At 37.4% G+C, this 17,613-nt stretch overlaps 1 protein-coding gene and 1 pseudogene across 4 annotated transcripts; both read right to left on the bottom strand.

The window, feature by feature from the left end:
• Window positions 1-2,036: 2,036 nt before the first annotated feature.
• On the bottom strand, window positions 2,037-3,816 carry LOC147532042 (cheilanthifoline synthase pseudogene; annotated as a pseudogene). The gene has a single exon (XR_015228220.1). The product of XR_015228220.1 is annotated as a cheilanthifoline synthase pseudogene (transcript).
• Window positions 3,817-14,229: 10,413 nt separating this feature from the next.
• On the bottom strand, window positions 14,230-16,819 carry LOC147532043 (mitochondrial fission 1 protein A-like). Of its 3 annotated transcripts, none has more exons than XM_086648223.1 (6): window positions 16,064-16,819; window positions 15,693-15,828; window positions 15,478-15,599; window positions 14,936-15,001; window positions 14,664-14,823; window positions 14,230-14,563 (listed from the first exon to the last, which is right to left on the bottom strand). In XM_086648223.1, the coding sequence occupies exons 2-5, from the start codon at window positions 15,763-15,765 to the stop codon at window positions 14,695-14,697; spliced, it is 390 nt and encodes a 129-aa protein (XP_086504349.1). In that variant the 5' UTR covers window positions 15,766-15,828; window positions 16,064-16,819; the 3' UTR covers window positions 14,230-14,563; window positions 14,664-14,694. The 3 variants fall into 3 exon arrangements, with proteins under 3 accessions (XP_086504349.1, XP_086504348.1, XP_086504346.1); XM_086648222.1 differs by having other exon boundaries at window positions 14,699-14,823; window positions 16,064-16,565; XM_086648220.1 differs by having other exon boundaries at window positions 14,466-14,559; window positions 14,699-14,823; window positions 16,064-16,170.
• Between the last annotated feature and the right edge of the window lie 794 nt (window positions 16,820-17,613).

A 17,613-nucleotide genomic window follows, 5' to 3' on the forward strand; every position in this document is an offset into this window, starting at 1 on the left:
CCCTTTAGTGGGATGGGTCTGGTCGCAAACTCCATATGGCCGGCCATAACATGGCCGACCCATTCCCTCTTAGTTCGAACCTTCTTTGGGGTCCCAGTTCTTTCTATCGTTGTCTGAACTCTTTTCGATTCTTTTGGCTTATAAAGCTGGATCAAATCCATCTATTTGCCTAGTCCCGTCTAGTAAATTCCCTCCGATCAAGTCACTGTTGGGAACTACATGTATCTAATACATATCCTAATCATGTTACTAGTGTTGTAAGTGGAATCTCAATCATCATATGATTAACACTAAGTTGTCCATGATCTATACATGAACTAATCTATGAACTAGAAGGAAGAAGAATACCTTTATTCGCTTTCCCACGAACTAAATTCCGACCAGTATTCGGAAGATAAAGAGCTTCAAGTGTAGCTCCTCTACTTGAGACACTGAATGTATAACTTGAACTCCCTCCTTTCAGTCAGATAGGACCTTCTTGAAGGTAGAGATGAAGAACTTCTTCTTCTAGACTTTGATAGACAGAATTGAAACTTTTCTCTAAAATCCTATCTCTCCAATAGCTGTGTGAAGAGAGTGATTTCCTTCTGAGAAATTTCCACACCCTTTCTGAACTCTAAACTGGTCCTTATATAGGCATTACCATAGTAGAGTTATACTCAAATAAGGAATCCTAAAAAGTCCCTCAGAAAAGATAAGCACAAAAAGAGTTTAATTCTTCAGGGATTCCCTAATTAGGATAAACCCTAATTAGGGTTTCGTTTCCCCTTTAGTGTGGCCTGCCAGAACAGCCCCTTATGGGCTTGTTTTGGCCGACCTACTTCTCTTATATGGCCGGCCAAGGGAATCCCTATAAGGGATTCCCTTCTCGGCCCAAAAAGTGTGCTTTTTGTCTTTTCGGACTTCTCTTTCGAGCCCGGTTCTTTTCTACCTTTTGAGTATCATCAGACTGGATCATATCCATCTATATACTAGTTCCCATTAGTCTATTCTCACTATTCAAGTTACCATTCTTATGTGTAACCCGTTGTAGGATCCGGTCTATGTTAGCCGCGGATAACCGAAGTGATCCGACAATCGTAAGCGGCTTCTAGCTAAGCGTTACGACTCCTAATTGAACCGGATTAATTGATCTTCCAAATAAGGTCATCATTATCCTATAAGCCAAAGAGCCAAATCGTACGCATTTCCATCTTGGTCGAAGAACACTCCTTCAGAAGGTTATACCTTCAGACCTTTATTTGGATATATTTCTATCAGGAAGGTCATACCTTCAGACTTGGAATATATCTCTTCAGTCACTACTTTTTTGTGTAACCCGTTGTAGGATCCGGTCGATTTTAGCCGCGAATCACCAAAGTGATCCGAAAATCGTAGTTGACTTCATCCTTCCCTAGTGATTCCTCTTAAAACTGAACGCATTGTCATCTTAGTCGAAGGACATCTCTTTCAGACCGAAAAGACATATCCTTCATCCTTCCCTAGTGATTCCTTTTAAAACTGTAAGGCCCAGAAGTGCCAAAATGGACAGTACCATTATCAGCCCAGAAGACTGGCCCGCATCATCCCATCACACAATATTGGTTATACACTAACACACAACATTTCTTACATTTATTAAAATAGAACAAAGTTCGTAGACAACTAGTATTAAAGTGAACAAAAAAAGACCCAAAAGCTTAGTGAATAGAATATAAGGTACGCCGAGTTTAGTGAATAGTATACAAGGTACACCGAATTGAGATATTCATATTACGTTATTAGAAGATTCACTAAGCTTAGTGAATAGAATATAATTGAGATATTCGTAACATGTTATTAGGAAGATTCGCTCTACTACGATGTGATCTTGGTCTCTTGGGAGGGAGTGTTGTAAAACAATCCCACATTGGTGGTGAGACGGAGTGAGGTGCTCTAATTAAGAGGTTAGGCATCCTTCTCTAGTGAAATCTTTTAAAACCGTGAAGCCTAGAAGTGTCAAAGTACCATTATCAGCCCAGAAGACTGGTCCGCATCATCCCATTACACAATATTGGTTATACATTAACACGCAATTTCTTACATTTATTAAAATAGAACAAAGTTGGGAGATAACTAGTACCAAAGACAGTTCAACAAAAAAAAAAAACTAGTACCAAAGACAAGAAAAAAAAAAGACATAAAAGCTTAAAAAAGAAAAAAGAAAGGTTACATTGAAAAACACCAGGATGATTAATAGATGCTAGCACCACATGCCATTTCACTTAATTCTTCACCTACAATTGGGTGCGAGGAGTAATTCTTGCTTCAAGTGGGTTCTTCATTAACAAAATAAAGCAATGATCCTCACTAAGATCAGGCAATTTTCCATCAACAGCACAAGTCCACTTAAATGCTTCCACTAGACTTGCCAAACTAAATCCATATTGAAGTTTCCCCAATTCCATTCCTGCACAAATTCTCATTCCAGCACTAAATGGCAAAAGTGATTGCTCCATTTCCTTAATATCTCCATACTTACTCTCTTGTCCTTGTAAGAATCTCTCTGGTATAAACTTATATGGTTCAGGAAAAACTTTAGGGTTATGATGAATAGCATAAAGATTCACCATTATACTTGTACCCTTATTAACTTTCTTCCCCATCAATGAGGTATCTCTTGAAGTCTTATGGGGAATCGCCATTGGAGCAATGGGTTTCATCCTCATTGTCTCCTTCATCACGGCCTGTAAATACGGCAACTTGCTCACATCCTCCACTTTCACCGATCTTTCTCCACCTGTTAAGTCTATGATTTCTTTATACAGTTTCTCTTGAACACGAGGTTCACGTACTAAAAATGTTAATGCCCATACTGCGGTTGATGCAGTACTATCAACACCAAGATCATAAACTTCTAGAACCGCAGAAATTATAACTTCATCACTAAACTTTTGAGAGTTCAAGAAATATAAGTAAGTATTTGTAGGAGGGTTTTTAACAAGATAGGGTTTTACCAAGTTAACAACTCTTTCATTCACTTCATGAACTTCTCTAATTGATTTCTTGTGACTTGGTAAATTTTCACAAAATTTGAACGCGTCCGCAAGACTAGCATATCCACTTATACGTACCAAATCGTCAAGAGCAAGATGCACACCTTTAACAAAGTTTTCGTCGTTAAAACTTTGACCGAAAATGAGACGGCTAAGTAACCGAATTGTCTCTTCTTTAAGATAATCAAGAGGCTTCAAAATACCATTGTTTTTTGATGCTTTTTCTTGCATGGATGTGATTAAATTTTTCATGTCTCTCTCTTGTAATTGATATTGAGACATAACATTTAATGGAGCTAATGGACCACCTTGAAGTCCTTTTCTTAGGTTTTGCCAAAAAGGACCAGAATCAGAACATGAGATATTTTTCCAATTTGCTGAAATGATCTTTGAAATTTCAGGAAAATCTCTTGCTGCATAATCAGATGATTTGTTAACAAGAACTTCCCAAGCTGTATCAGTGTCACTTATGATGATCATTGGTTTCCACGCCCCTACCCAAATTGTCATGACAGTTCCATGGATCTTTGCTAGATTAGCCAAAACAACATGAAATGTTTCTCCACGTAGTTGATGAAGGTTCCCAATTATGGGTAATTTTTTTGGACCTTTTGGCCATTCCATTGTGGAGATACAAGATGATTTCTTCAATAGGGTTGCTATTGCAAATACTACTACAACGGTAGCTGTGACTACCCAAAGGCTTTCCTCCATTTTTGGGGTTCCTATATCTCACTTGTTTATTTCTTTCTAGCTTGTTGATTTCTATGGTTTTTTTTCTCTTTAGATGTTGAGTGATGGTCTATTCTTTCTCCCTTCCACCTGCTTTTTATAAGGGTTATTTCTCAAATAACCTCCAACTTTGTAACCAGCTTCCTAACTAACCCCCTACTTTATCAAAAATACCCAGATAGCTCCCTTTTTCAGTTACCGTTATAATTCCGTTAACTAGTCATCACCTCTCTGTCTTCCATCTCATCACCTCTCTCTGCCACCTCATCTTCTAGCCACATCATCGTCTTCACCGGCGAAAGTTGCCGCCTGGCCAATTTTCCGGTCGGCGACGATGAAACATTAAAAAAATTAAAAAACTCCTCTCTCCTCTCTCTCTCTAAAAAAAAATAAAAAAGTTTTCTTCTCTCCGTTCTCTCTTCTCTAGGTCTATTCGAACCAGAGAAATACCCAAATCTTCTATTGTTTTTAGCTTCTTCTTTCCGCATTACTCCTCTCTCCCCCATGAATTATCTTCCTCGGACACACTCCAGCCAGCTTGCTTCGAGTAATAAGGTCAATTTTATAGTAGCAGAAGTGGGTTCATAGATAGCTGCCATGACTCATCAAATTCTCTTTCTATCTCCATACTTGTTCTGTGCTTGGTTAAATTTTAACAACTCAATTACTTCTTTGTGGAGTTTGGTTAAATTTTAACAATTCAATTGCTTCTTTTTGAGATTTGGGTATGGGAGATGCTAGAGTGCCCAGTTTTTTGGGCATTTTAGTGCCCAGCTGATGTGGAATCACTAAAAGACAAGGTTTTTTCAAAATTTGACTACGGTGGGGACCGCTTTTGTTTCTAAATAAGGAAATATGTTACCCTCTAAGTACCAATTTCTAAGTCACTCTATCATTTCCCTTTGGATATTAAGTGAATTGTGTATACAAATAGTGGGGTTTACATTATTAGCTCTTCTTCTCTTCGGATTTCTTTACTTGTAATGATTGGATGAATAAGAGATATGCATGAGGTTAGCTAATATTGTGATTTGGAACCAGGTGTTAGCTTTTTCAGTTTTTGTTTGTTATTTGGTTTTAATTTCTAGTTTTGGTATCAAATTATTTAGTAAATATTCACTAGATAAAGGTTTCAATCGAGGGTTAGTATTTTTCTTGGTTAGCTGAATTGGGTATTGAAGAATATTGACAAATTGACCTTGTATTCTCATAATCAGAATTCAACTCCGATCTAGGTCTGTCGAATAATGTCTCTGTTTCTAGCAGTTAATCTCCAATCTTCAGTTGGGGAGAAGCTAAAAGGAATACAAGATTTGGGTATTTCTCTGGTTCGAACAGACCTAGATCTAGGTCTGTTTGAACCAGACCTCCTCTCTCTCTAGATCTGTTTAGAGAGAGAGAGAGGAGAGAAGAAATTTTATTTTTTTGGAGAGAGAGAGGAATTTTTTTTTATGTTTGATGGTCGATGATGACAATGAGGTGGCAGAGAGAGGTGATGACTAGTTAACGGAGTTATAACTGTAACTGAAAGAGTGGTCGTCTGGGTATTTTTGATAAAATAGGAGGCTAGGCAGGAAGCTGGTCACAAACATGGTGGCTATTTGGGAAATAACCCTTTTTATAACAGCTAGGAGGACTAAATCGTGAATATTTTCTGAACAAGAAAAATGATTGGATTCCTAGAAAGAATCGGTTAAAGTTTATAACAGTTCTTTCTATATATTTTTTTTTTTTTTGAATTTTTTAAAATTTCATTTTTTTTTAACTCCAACCTCGAAAGCCTTATAGTAACAAATAGAAATAAAAAACTCAATCTCAGTTAACCAATTTTCTAGAAAAGTTTTATTCCTCGAAGATTTTTCTTCATTCCCGAAGCCTATATTATTGATAAGAAAGAATATTAAAATATATTATAGAAAATAAAGAAATTTATAGTTTTTTTGGTAATATCTTTTGTATCCATGTATAGATATATTATGACCTTATGATGTCATTCTATTTAAACAACTTTCATTTTCCCTTAAAAGCTAAAGAGATTTTACAGACTTTTACGGTAATAAAGCACTAAAGCATTTTTTCTCTCTACATGTTGAGTGATGGTCTATTCTTCTCCAACAAAAGAACCCTGACGCCGCAAATAAATCAAGATCAGTAGTAGTCGAAGAAACTCAAACTTCACCAACACGAACAAAAAAAAAGATTAACCTCAGGAAAAGAGAGTCGCAAGGCTGTCTAGTTCGCGAATGACAAGTCCCGCAACACTCCGACCATGCCTATCTGCGAACTGTTTGGCACGAGGTATCTTGGAAGGTGAAGACGACTGGGTAGCGAATTTGGTTTTCCTTTTGAGTTATTTTCTTTTGGGGCCCATACTTTGTGACCAGCTTCCTTCTTGGCCCCCTATTTTTCATAAATTAAAATTTGACCATTTTTTTTTGAAGATAACTGCCATAACTACCCTTCCACTAAATATATCCTCAAAATAAAATAAAAAATAAAAAACATCTCTCCACCTCACCTCTCTCTTTTCCGATGAGGTCGTCAGTCAAAAATATTTTCGGCCGGCGACCTTCAAAAAAAAAAAATCTCCTCTTTCTTTTTAAACACTCCGGCGAAGGGGTTTCCCTTCGCTGGAGGTCTGTTGAACCACACCTTTGAAGGTTTGGTTCAACAGATTTGTAGGTCTGTTCGGGAAGGAGGAAAACCAAAACGTTTTCTCGACTTTCTTAAAACTCCATCCTTATGGAGTGAACGATGCTAAAGAGAGAAAAGGGGCGCACCCTTCAACCAAAAAAACCCTAATTTTAACCCATTTTATATACCTAATTGTAAGTACCTACTCATAATCAACTGTTACTGATCTTTCAATCAACCAAAATAAAAATTATATTTCTTTCAATTTGTCGTCTTGGTTACTTAGTCTCAACCAATTTTGAATCAAATTGTCAGGAAAAACGCCAATTTTGAATCGAATTGAGCTCGAGTTCATCTTGAGGAAGTTATCTTTGATTTTAAGTAGTAGGACTGTTGGAGGCGATTTCTGCAACATCAAGAACAAATTCAGTAGTTCTGATCACGTCATTAGTTATGCTTATCAATGCGTTGCTTCTGCTTTTCCTTCTTCCATTCCAGGGACGAAACAGGAATTGCTGCATTTCAATGGCTGAAAAATCAAGTAAGGATGATGATGAAACGCAAGAACTTGTGATTAGTAGTCAAGGTCGGAAATGGTCGCCAATAGTTACTGCTTGGAGGAATAATGTTTATAAGGGTGCTGATATTACGAGGAGACGAGCACTTTCCATCAGGAGAACAACTCACGAGGATGAAGAAGATGATGGATATCATGAGTTTAGGTATGTTAGGGAAGTTTTTCTCTTTTCAACTTCAAGAGAAGACGAGTTTTTCATCATCTCAGCTAGTTATTAGTTTCTCACTCCTCTTTCTCTCTCTAGATTCCTTCGCTACTTTCAAACCAAGGTATGAATTTTATTCTTTTTCTTCTTCTTCTTAAGATCAAATTCTGTCTCTCTCAATTCAGATTACACAAATGGGTTTTGGTTGACTTCATATTTCAACGAATATTTGGTTGTTGTTACTTGCAGATGGGTTTTGATTTCGTAACTTAAATTTTATGTGATTTCTATTCATCAACTTACTTCTTGTAATGGTTTGTTTTAGTTTTAAGGTGATGTGCCTATTTTTGTTCTGTAATGTCAACTACCGTCTATTCTTCTTCTTATGATGAAGGGAGGATTACACCTTTTCAATTTGGAGGTAGATCTATTCATTTGAACCTGGTATTTTGAATTATAGATGATCTTGTTATCTCATAATTGAGTTTTAGAGGGAGAGAGGGAGATTAAACAAAAAGATTAAGTTTAAAAGTTGTCAGAAAAATTGGCCGGCCGACGACTTTCGCAACAGAAGATGATGAGGTGGCGAGAGGATTTGGAGGAGAGAGGTGATGAAATGGAGGAACGATGAGGTGTCTTTAGTCTTTTAAAACAAATTCCACTTTATTTTGAAAATATATTTATAGGAAGGGTAGTTATGGCATTTACATTAAAAATGAGTCAAATTTGAATTTATAAAAAATAGGGGGCCAAAAAGGAAGCTGATCACAAAGTAGGGGGCAAAAAGGAAATAACTCTTTCCTTTTCAAGGAAGCTTAAAAAACAGAACCCGCCAAAATACATATCGAGAGGCACAAAGAAATCAAGACAATACCAGGAAATTCAAGAATGACGCCTTCAACAAGTAAGACATAATACTTAAGAAAAGAGCCGGGAACGATCTCGAGTTTTTCTCTCGCAATAGCATCAAGTTTTTTCAGGCACGCGGTAGCTTTGGAATGAGGGAAGGTCGTTAGAAGATTAACGACATCAACCGGAGAATGAATTAGAAAACCAAAATACTCTGTTGCTTCCTGAGAACAGATAAAGAAGTATTTCCGCTTAATTATAATCTTTCCAAGACGACAAAGTAAAAATAAGAGGACCTCGGCGAGATGTGAAGTAATAGTGTAATACCATGAAGAATCAACCATCTTTATCTGATAAATGTAAACGAAGGCGTACAGACTAGCCTTAAGCCCTAACTGCTTGCAAATCAGAAAAAAAAAGGCTATGAATATCATCACGACGTTGGGATTGAATTGGCAGTGAAGAAGGCCTAAGTAGTTCAGAACCTCCGTAAAGAAGGGAGGAAAGGGAAGAAACAACCCAACCTAAAAAAAGGCCTTGTAAACCCTAACGCGATGATCAAAGGTCGCATAGATTCTCTCCTCTAAAGTAGGAAGGAGAAGCTTGATGGAATCAGAGATAAAATGTTTTTCGCGGAGAGACATGAGTTCCTCTGCTGACATGGTGCTGGGATACTTCTGTTGACCGGCAAACAAAGAACCAGAAGCAGCGACCATTTATTCGGAGCTAAGAAGATGAAGGGTATTCAAGAAGAAAGAACGACTCAAGAGAAAGAAAATAACAAGAAAGTGAAATAACATCTAAATAACCGCGATATTTAAAAACGGAAGATACGCTGGCGAAATGGTCGAGATTCACGAAAAGACATGATCGTGTGAAATATGGACACATTGAATGTGGAGAAAGGGCATGCGAAAAATGGCCCAGTCAAAGACGGGGTTCGATCATCCAAAAATGGTGAGGGCCAGAAAGATCCATTAAACAAGGAAGCCACAAGGCAAAAGGAAATAATTTCATTCACGATGATATCTATTACAGAAGATATTACATCGAAGCCAACAAAATTATCTATTAGGATATGCAGACAGAATTATCTATTAGGATCTGCGCACAAAATTTTCTTTCCTTTTTGAGCTCTTTCCTCGGCTCGCTGACGAGTTCTTTCCTTCTTGAGAAAAAGGGTCAGCTAGGAACACCCACGTAAGGAGGAAATCAGGAGTAGAAAGAAATTCTTAGAATACTCCATCGTTCTTTAAGGTTTTTCAAGTCGTGAAAGCATCGACGAGAAGAGATTCACCACTCATTTTGCCAGCTCCCCAATCCAGCCATGAAGTACTAAGACCCCCACAGGCATTGTCACTTACAGGAAGTGAAGGATCCCTTCAACACCACTATTGTGTGAAAAATGAGAACAAACGACTTCAAGGCGAAAATCAAATAAAGATCTCATCCTTAAACTTGAGGAAATTAGAAGACTTGAAAAGAAATTCTAAAGAGAAAGAACAACTTAGGAAAACTTGGCCATGAAGAAAAGCAAACACCAAACATGTTATTTATAGAGCGAAGATGAAGAGCATAAAGCCTCGGCAGAAGCGTTAAGGAATCAAAGTGGTTCGAAAATTGATTAAGTAATAATGGCTCTACAAGAGATTGCAGCGGTACTCTGACCAAGTCAGACATGGAATTACTGTGATAAGAACTGATGACAGCCATGCACCCATCAAAGGAAACACATGCTTCCCACGACTGATAGGGAAGGTAACGTGATCAGTTACCCAAAAGGCAAATTCAGAAAATGCCTGATCAGGGGATCAAACGGTTGATGTTAGAAGATCAAAAAATGAAGGAATAAATCCCATCTCCCAAGAGCAAAGGCATTAACGTGCATAGCATGCGAATAGACACACAGACGAGCTCGGCAAAATCAAGCTCGAAAAAATCAAGCTCGGCAAAATCAAGCTTGGCAAAACAACTCAGCAATATAACCCTGGCAAAAAGATCTCTAGAGTGCAGACCTCCTAAGCAGCGTGTCAAAATACTTAAGTCACACGGAGAACTACCAGGCTCACGCACAACTCTGGTTCTGGTATATAGGGGTTTATCTAAATATTTGTTGAAGTTGCTTATTGCAGCATTATTGTGGATCGGACGAATAAGAGAAAGTCAAAGAATTACTTTTTCTACTTTCGACTAAGGAGTGGCGGGACTCGTGATGATACAAAAAATGGTCATCAGTTGACTAAGGGCAATGATTCAATAGAAGACCAATATCTAAGTCCTAAATGGGAAGGTAAAAGCGTGCCAAACACTTTTTGACTCAAGCCTGGATCTAATAAAAAAACCTAGTCGGCGAGGATCTTGAGTATTTGCCTAACTGGGGCTTCCTGAGTCTCGAAGGAGGAAATTTCTCCTAGAGAATCTCTCAACTTAGAAAGATATATATTTAGGTTTCTAAAGTAGAGGAACTCCTAAATACTCCCTCCGTCCCATTTTGTTTGTAGTTTTGGGGAATTCAACTTATTAAGGAATGGTATTTATTGTTGACAAATATAAAGACTTCCCCTAAACTACCCTCATTTAATATAGAGTATTTCATTAAATAAAACATTGGTAGAAGCTTAGAACCAATTAGAACCTTTGAATGGTATTCAAACTAAAGGGTAGTCTTGGAAGTTTCATCATTTTAATAATGAAATGAATGTTATAAAAGGAAAGTGACCAAACATTTTGGGACATCCATAAAAAGAATAACAACCAAACAAAATGGGACGGAGGGAGTACCAAAGATATGAGATAAACTCAAAAAGGAAACCCTAAATCTCTTAACTAGCAAATGATACTTTTAATACAACATGGTGGATCTCAACCGCCTCCTTATCACCGTCTATTAACAGTTGGTCTAAAGCAGCCTATAAAAGGTAATCAAATCACCTCGAAGAAGGTACATTCACAAAAGGTTCAATCAATGCTCAATCTTTTATCTAGCAAGGGATACTTGATAGTCTTGAGTGTCAGAGAGGTTTCTGAGCTCCTTGCAGGTTTTCCCTCAGGTTTCAAGAGCAGGAGCGGGAGCGAGATTGATCAAGGTATGAATCAACGGAGCAGAATAAACAAACCAGGTGTGATCCAGCATCGAGTATCTTTTATTCTAACTAATACCAAGGTGACAAATTTTGACATCAGTACAACCTATTACCATTAGAATTGAGTTGATCAGACTTTGATAAGTTCTTTTAATATGACCTTGTCATTATAAGTTTGTGCTCGAACCCGAACTTCAATTGCCCAAATTACTATACTCTCATTGCCAGTCGTCTTTCTCTAACCAAATTACCGCACAGAAGGCCAACTTCTCCTTCATTTCAGAACAATTCAGAAGAACACCATGATAATGATTGAATATGCTGGTGAGATTAAAGAAATTGGTTATGTTGTTGCTTAATCAAGTGTTCGTATTTTTGTTGTTGAACTTATCCCTCACGATCTTCAAGAACTAGGTTCTGAGTAACACATCCTTTACCACGACGATTGTAACTCGTGAGACCCTTCTAACCTTTACTCAACTATTACAATTTCTTTTTATCAAATGCGATTGGCTCAACAGACTAAAACATCCTTTGGCTCAATCGATTACTCTAATAACTAAGTTTCAACCCTTACTGCTGACTTACCGAGAGATTTATTAGACTTGCCAATCTTCATCTTTTTCTCGTGCAAGTTATCGTGATGGGTGGACTAGTTGTGGTCCTTCATATTAAAACTCCAATCCATCAGTCTTTGTGAGGGGTTGAAATGCGGGTCAAGAAGTTAGCGGGACCGGGTCGTTGACCGAACGCCAGACCTTCACTCATTTATATTTTTATGCGGACCGACGACATCTTTGGGCCTAACCTATGACAAGAAATGAAACACACGTGATCGTAAGATCTTTGGAGACACCGGGATGGTTCGGCCAAAGGGACTCCGACGGTCAAGCCAGTAAGCTTGCAAGAAAAGTAATAACACGTGAATGATGTCCCTGTAATGTTACCGTTGAGGGAATTATTGGAGTATGGCGCGACTAGTAGAGTGGTCGGAGCTCAATCTCTATGTGTTAGACGGACTTGCTTGGTGAGAAACAACCTATGAGGTTTGTCACTGTGTAAAGCATCCTTTGTGAGATATGTTTTTGAGTAAGACAGCCCTTGTGAGGTCTGCCTCGTTCAGGGGTATGTACCGTAAATTAAGTTGGGATGCCTGCCTTAGTGAAGGGTCGACCTTGTATCTTGTGAAAGAAAATCATGTAGGTGATGAAGGAGTCTGACATTCTAACTAAAGTACGCAGTCTCTTAGGAGAGATAAAGTAGGCAGCCTCAGGCAACCTCCTTGAAAAAGTAGTTGTTAGGAGAAAGAAAAAATATGTTCGCCTCCTCTAGGTTAGTCCTGTATTCTCTGAGAAAAGTACTTGATAAAGTCTTGTACCTGGGTGCAACACCGTAATGATACTTGGATGAAAGAGATAGAACAAGATTATATGAGAGAGAAAGTAAATTGTAAGTTGATTGTACGGATCATTAGATGCCTTGTATCATCCCCTTCCTCGGCTATTTTATAGTATCTTGGTTCGACTGTCACTTGAGTTGAGTCTTTAATGCGTTAACACATGGAGCTGTCACCTTAAATACAGATATCGCAACCTTATAACGGGTATATTCATGATAGTGTCATCTTGAATGACAGTAACATATCTTCAAGGATATGCGGAGGGAGGTAGGTCTGCACGGGGGTGATGAGCGGCCTCTTTATCCAGGGCTGGATTCCCTATCAAAGTCGCTTGCGACCTTTCTTGGTTGCTTCGGGTGTCCGAACATGGGTGGTTCGGGCTCATTTGTCATTTAGTTTATGGGGTTAGTAATCCTGTAGGCCCATTAATTGTGGACTTTTAGGAACGCTTTTGGTGATGGATTTTGGCCTGTACAATTTGTCACCTATTCTCTAAATTGACGGTGTGCGGAGACTTAGAGAGTAGTTTGAACTCGTATAGGATGATTCGTAGTTTGGTGTGTGTGTCCAGTGTCCCGTGGGGACTCATCCACAAGAAGTGTCACGTTTATTCAGCCAATTTAGATTGCTATGGAGAAGGCATATCGGAGTGATCCAAATCTATAAAAATTTCATATGCTCTTGATTCTTTGGATTGTCGATTGACGGTTGTTAATCGACGTTTGAACTAATGAAGACAATTGGCTTTTGGGTTGCGCTAGAATATAGCAATATTCATATACTTTCAGACAGGGGGCGGCCTAGGCCCAAAGCAGCCAAAGCGGCTGCTTTGGGCCCCACCTATTTCAGGGCCTCTTTTATGTAGGGTAGTTTTATAGATGATTAAAAAGTGAAGACATCGACAGGTTGGCGTTATAGCTTTGTGGTATAGGACCTGGTCTATGAGGTGAAGGTCAAGGGTTCGGTCCCTCCTTCATGCAATAGTTTGTATTTTATCTTCATTATTTTTTTGCTTGTACAGAAAGGGGCCCCTATTCTTGCTTTGGCTTTAGGCCTCAAATACGCTTGGGCCGGTCCTGCTTTCAGAGAAATACTAAAACAGTTAACGTAATTAATAAAAGAGGTAATTTCTAGAAAGGTCAAAATAATATTGAAAATGAGTACAAAAGCACAAAACATTTGAAAATTATTATTCAGGTCAAAAAGTGTGCAAATACTAAAATACCCCTTTTGTCATTTTGTGTAACTAAATTCTTTTATTTTTCTTTAAATTTTAAATCGATATAACTTTTGTTTAAGATGTCGGATTTCTATAAAAATTATATATTTAGAAATGATTTTTCATTAGCTTTCTAACAAGATCCACTTTCAATACTTTTTTTCAAAAAAAAAAACCAGAAAAAAAACGGCGTTTTTTTCCTTTACGTTTTTCTGCAAACGTGTTTGCAACAATCAGTTATGCAAACGTATTTGCAAAAGTCTGTTATGCAAACGTGTTTGCAAAAATCTGTTATGCAAACGTGTTTGCAACCATCTGTTCAGCAAACGTGTTTGCAACCATCTGTTCTGCAAACGTGTTTGCAACAATCTGTTGTGCAAACGTGTTTGCAACAATCTGTTCTGCAAACGTGTTTGCAACAATCTATTCTGCAAACATGTCTTTGCATAATGTAAACTACGAACTATGTTTGCAAAATATATATTGCAAACATGATTTCCAAGCTTTGAGAATATAATTTTGAGTTGCATAGGCTGCAAACTCGATTTGCAAATCGAGAATATAGACTTAGAGTGTATCGACGAAATCTTGAATTTGGAATTGATTTCATTTTTCATTAAATAATTTTAGTGTCACTACTGTCGAATACATCATCTAAATCCCTATCTTGGGAAGTGATAAGAAGATTTCCCACAAAAGGGAACTTCTGCTACCCTCTCAAAAGAACCCGCGGCAAGGGAACTTCTGCTACCCTCTATCTTAGGAAGTGATAAGAAGTTTTTCCACAAAAGGGAACTTCTGCTACCTTCTCAAAAGAACTTCTGCTACCCTCTCAAGGGAACTTCTGAACGTACTGGTGGTGAACCAAAAATAGAGCCCCTTTGCCCATCTCCATCATCTTCTACATCTACCTAAGATAGAAAAGAATAATAAGAAAAATTATCACACATTTCATGCCAACCCATAAATTACTTTGGAAAGAAATGATCACTGTCAACAAGAAAGCAATACCTTGCTCAAAAATATCCAAAAGTCTATATAATCACCTTGTAAGCTTCAACATTAGCAATGATCCTTTAGGAAACTGAATTGGTTGTGTTATGCTTTTAGGGCTTTGAAGTGTTCTGAAGATTCCCAAGCTCTTTCCAGCCGAATAAGGATCAGCTGAGTCCTACATGTATTATTTAAAAGATAAATTTTTTTAAGTTATTTGAACCAAATCGATGAAACTTGAAATGTGACAACACGGCAAGAAAAATATATCTTAAGTAGCTTGCACTTACTTTAAGAAAGGGATTGTTCTCTGCAGTTGTTCCATGAACCACCAATGATATGTTGAATGTTGTTATCTGCTCAATCCAAGAAGATCATATAATTAAGCACAAAAATGAAACTGAAGAAAATAAAATTTACCAAGGATCAGTTATATGTCCTACAAGTTACACAAAATGTAGGATCGCCGCCAGAGCAAATCACATTTATTTTATCAGGAAAATAGACATTTTAATTTCTTGAGATCACGGATCGTATACACGCAATGGCGGATTTTAGGATTTACATAAGGGGGGTTATTATAAAGATGGGAGACAGATGAGAAAAGCATCCTGAGGACATATAACTACTGATCCTCAACTTGTTGTCACAAGATTCAGATACTAGGTAAGTAGAGATTATACTAGTTTCCTAGTCATGCCATACTGTGCAATGAACTACTTCTAAAGTAAAGTATAGTTTTCCTGTCGTTTGTTTTACTACATGCTTGTATTAATACATGTGACAAACAAGCAACTCTAATCTACCCAAAACCAGGAAGGAGAGATCAAACCTCCAAACATCGATCCAAAAGTTGCCTGCTCCTTGAATAGTCACCGCTCCTGTAATACCCAACTGCAAGAAGATAAAGCTTCTCCCTCTTTTGAAGTGGACTGGTCGTACTAGCCAAAGAAGCTGCAAACAGTTCAAATATGAATGTTTATCCGTCACAAATAGAGAAGCAAATAAAAATAAATTGTCCCTTTTAAATGTTTTCATTATTTTCACCTTCAAGCATTGCTATTCCACGTTGCACATCTTCTGGTTGTCTTGAGTGAACAAGAGCCCATGATAACCTCATGATGCTTTCATTCTTAACCTCATCTGAGGAATCTCCAGCTTCTGCAATTTCTCTCTCACAACCCTGTCAATTCATAACAAAGATTATATCAACAAAACCTTCTTCTAGCAATCTTTGTCGAGGGATAACTTAACAAGTACATGATAAAATTAGGTTTCAACAGGTCAGCTTCATCCACTTCATCTATCAAGCACACAGTTCATAAACCTCTATAACATTGACTGCTTACATGGTCCTCTGTCTAATCTATATGCACGGGATTAAATGAATTAATGTATCTATCAAGCACATGATCCACCTGAAGTTACAAACTCAGCTAACAACACCTCCATCCAACAGCCCCGTCATGAAATGTATCACGGAATCTCCCTTATTCACATGCAGAAGTACAGAACTAGAGTGACACAAAGAAAACAATGAGCAACTAACAAAATTCAACAAATTTCTGTCTCAAATTTGTTCATGTAAATCTAAACATGAAAAGAACATCTCTTTCAGACAATTCATCGAACAGTTTGCGTCCACATTCAACAAATCCACATTCAACATATATATATGGCATTATGGCCATTGAAATTGATGAACCATTATGAAAACTAAATTATAGTAAAGATGAACTTAAAAAACGAATGTAAATAATTGATGAACCATTGAAATTCAGATTGGAAACTATTTTCCACAATTCGGCACTCAAGAAAAGCCCTAATTCTTTGTATAGAACGAAAAATAAGAGAAGAAGAAACCCTAGAACGAAATATTTATCTCAGAACCACGAACAACGGCGGAATTATCCTCTTCTCAACTCCTAATCGGCTTTCATGGCGGATTTCTTAGGGTTACTGCCATAATGTGGAGAAAAAGAGTATAAAATCAGTAGAAGGGTAATATTGGTATTTATTTAAATTTCGTTTTAATTTTTGACCTGATTAACAATTTTCCATATTATTTAAACCCTAACCAGTTATTAACCTTCATATTATGATAACTAATAACTAATACTAGATGGGGACTTTTATAGTTATTTCCAAATGTTTTTGTACCCAAATAGTCATTTCATAAAAATTATTGCACGAAAGTGACGTGTTCGGCAAAAAATTTCGTGTGAAAAGAGTAGGTTTAGTCCGAAAAAATCGGCAACATTTAGATCAGGAGACCAGCGTCTAAGGTGTACTGCCGCCAGGCTGTATGTCGTTGCACGCTGCCGTAGCCAGCAAGCAACATCGTACACCTTTCTTTTTCTTTGAAACAACATAGTACACCATAGCTTACTGGAGTTGGCAATAAGTTGAAACACATTTAGTACCCATTAAAAAAAATAGTACACCTTTTGTTTTTGTTGAAACAACATAGTACACCTTACCTTACTGGCATTGGCAGTATGTAAAATCAATAGTGATACTGTTCCCCCCTAGTACACTTCCTATCCTATCATCTAATCTGGCCCATTGATTGAATGTAGGGGTTGGATTAAATTTTAGCAAAACCTTTTTTTCTTTTTATTGATAAAATTTTAGCAATACTTGTATCCCTAAAAATTTGATAGAGTAGTTTATGAACTTGCATGTCTTAAAGGTTACAACTGGCCCACTTAATTAAAGATTAAATTTTTGTAGGTCGATAGTGTAAACATAAACAATTCCAGCGAAACTGGAATTTATAGTTATTTAATTTGAGTTATTGACAATGCTCTAATGAATACTATTTGATGTGCTTCCCCTTCTTGAAATATATTTGTTGTTATGCATTCTATAGACACGATGAAGGGACGCTTTATAAATCTCTGATCTATGAGGCCAACTTCATCTTGTTTCACTCTTGTAAACTAATTTTCTCATCACTAAAATGTAT

Source organism: Eschscholzia californica, unplaced genomic scaffold (assembly GCF_041429995.1).
Source record: "Eschscholzia californica isolate CP2 unplaced genomic scaffold, dmEscCali1.0.p SCAF_6, whole genome shotgun sequence".
NCBI classification, from domain to species: domain Eukaryota; kingdom Viridiplantae; phylum Streptophyta; class Magnoliopsida; order Ranunculales; family Papaveraceae; genus Eschscholzia; species Eschscholzia californica.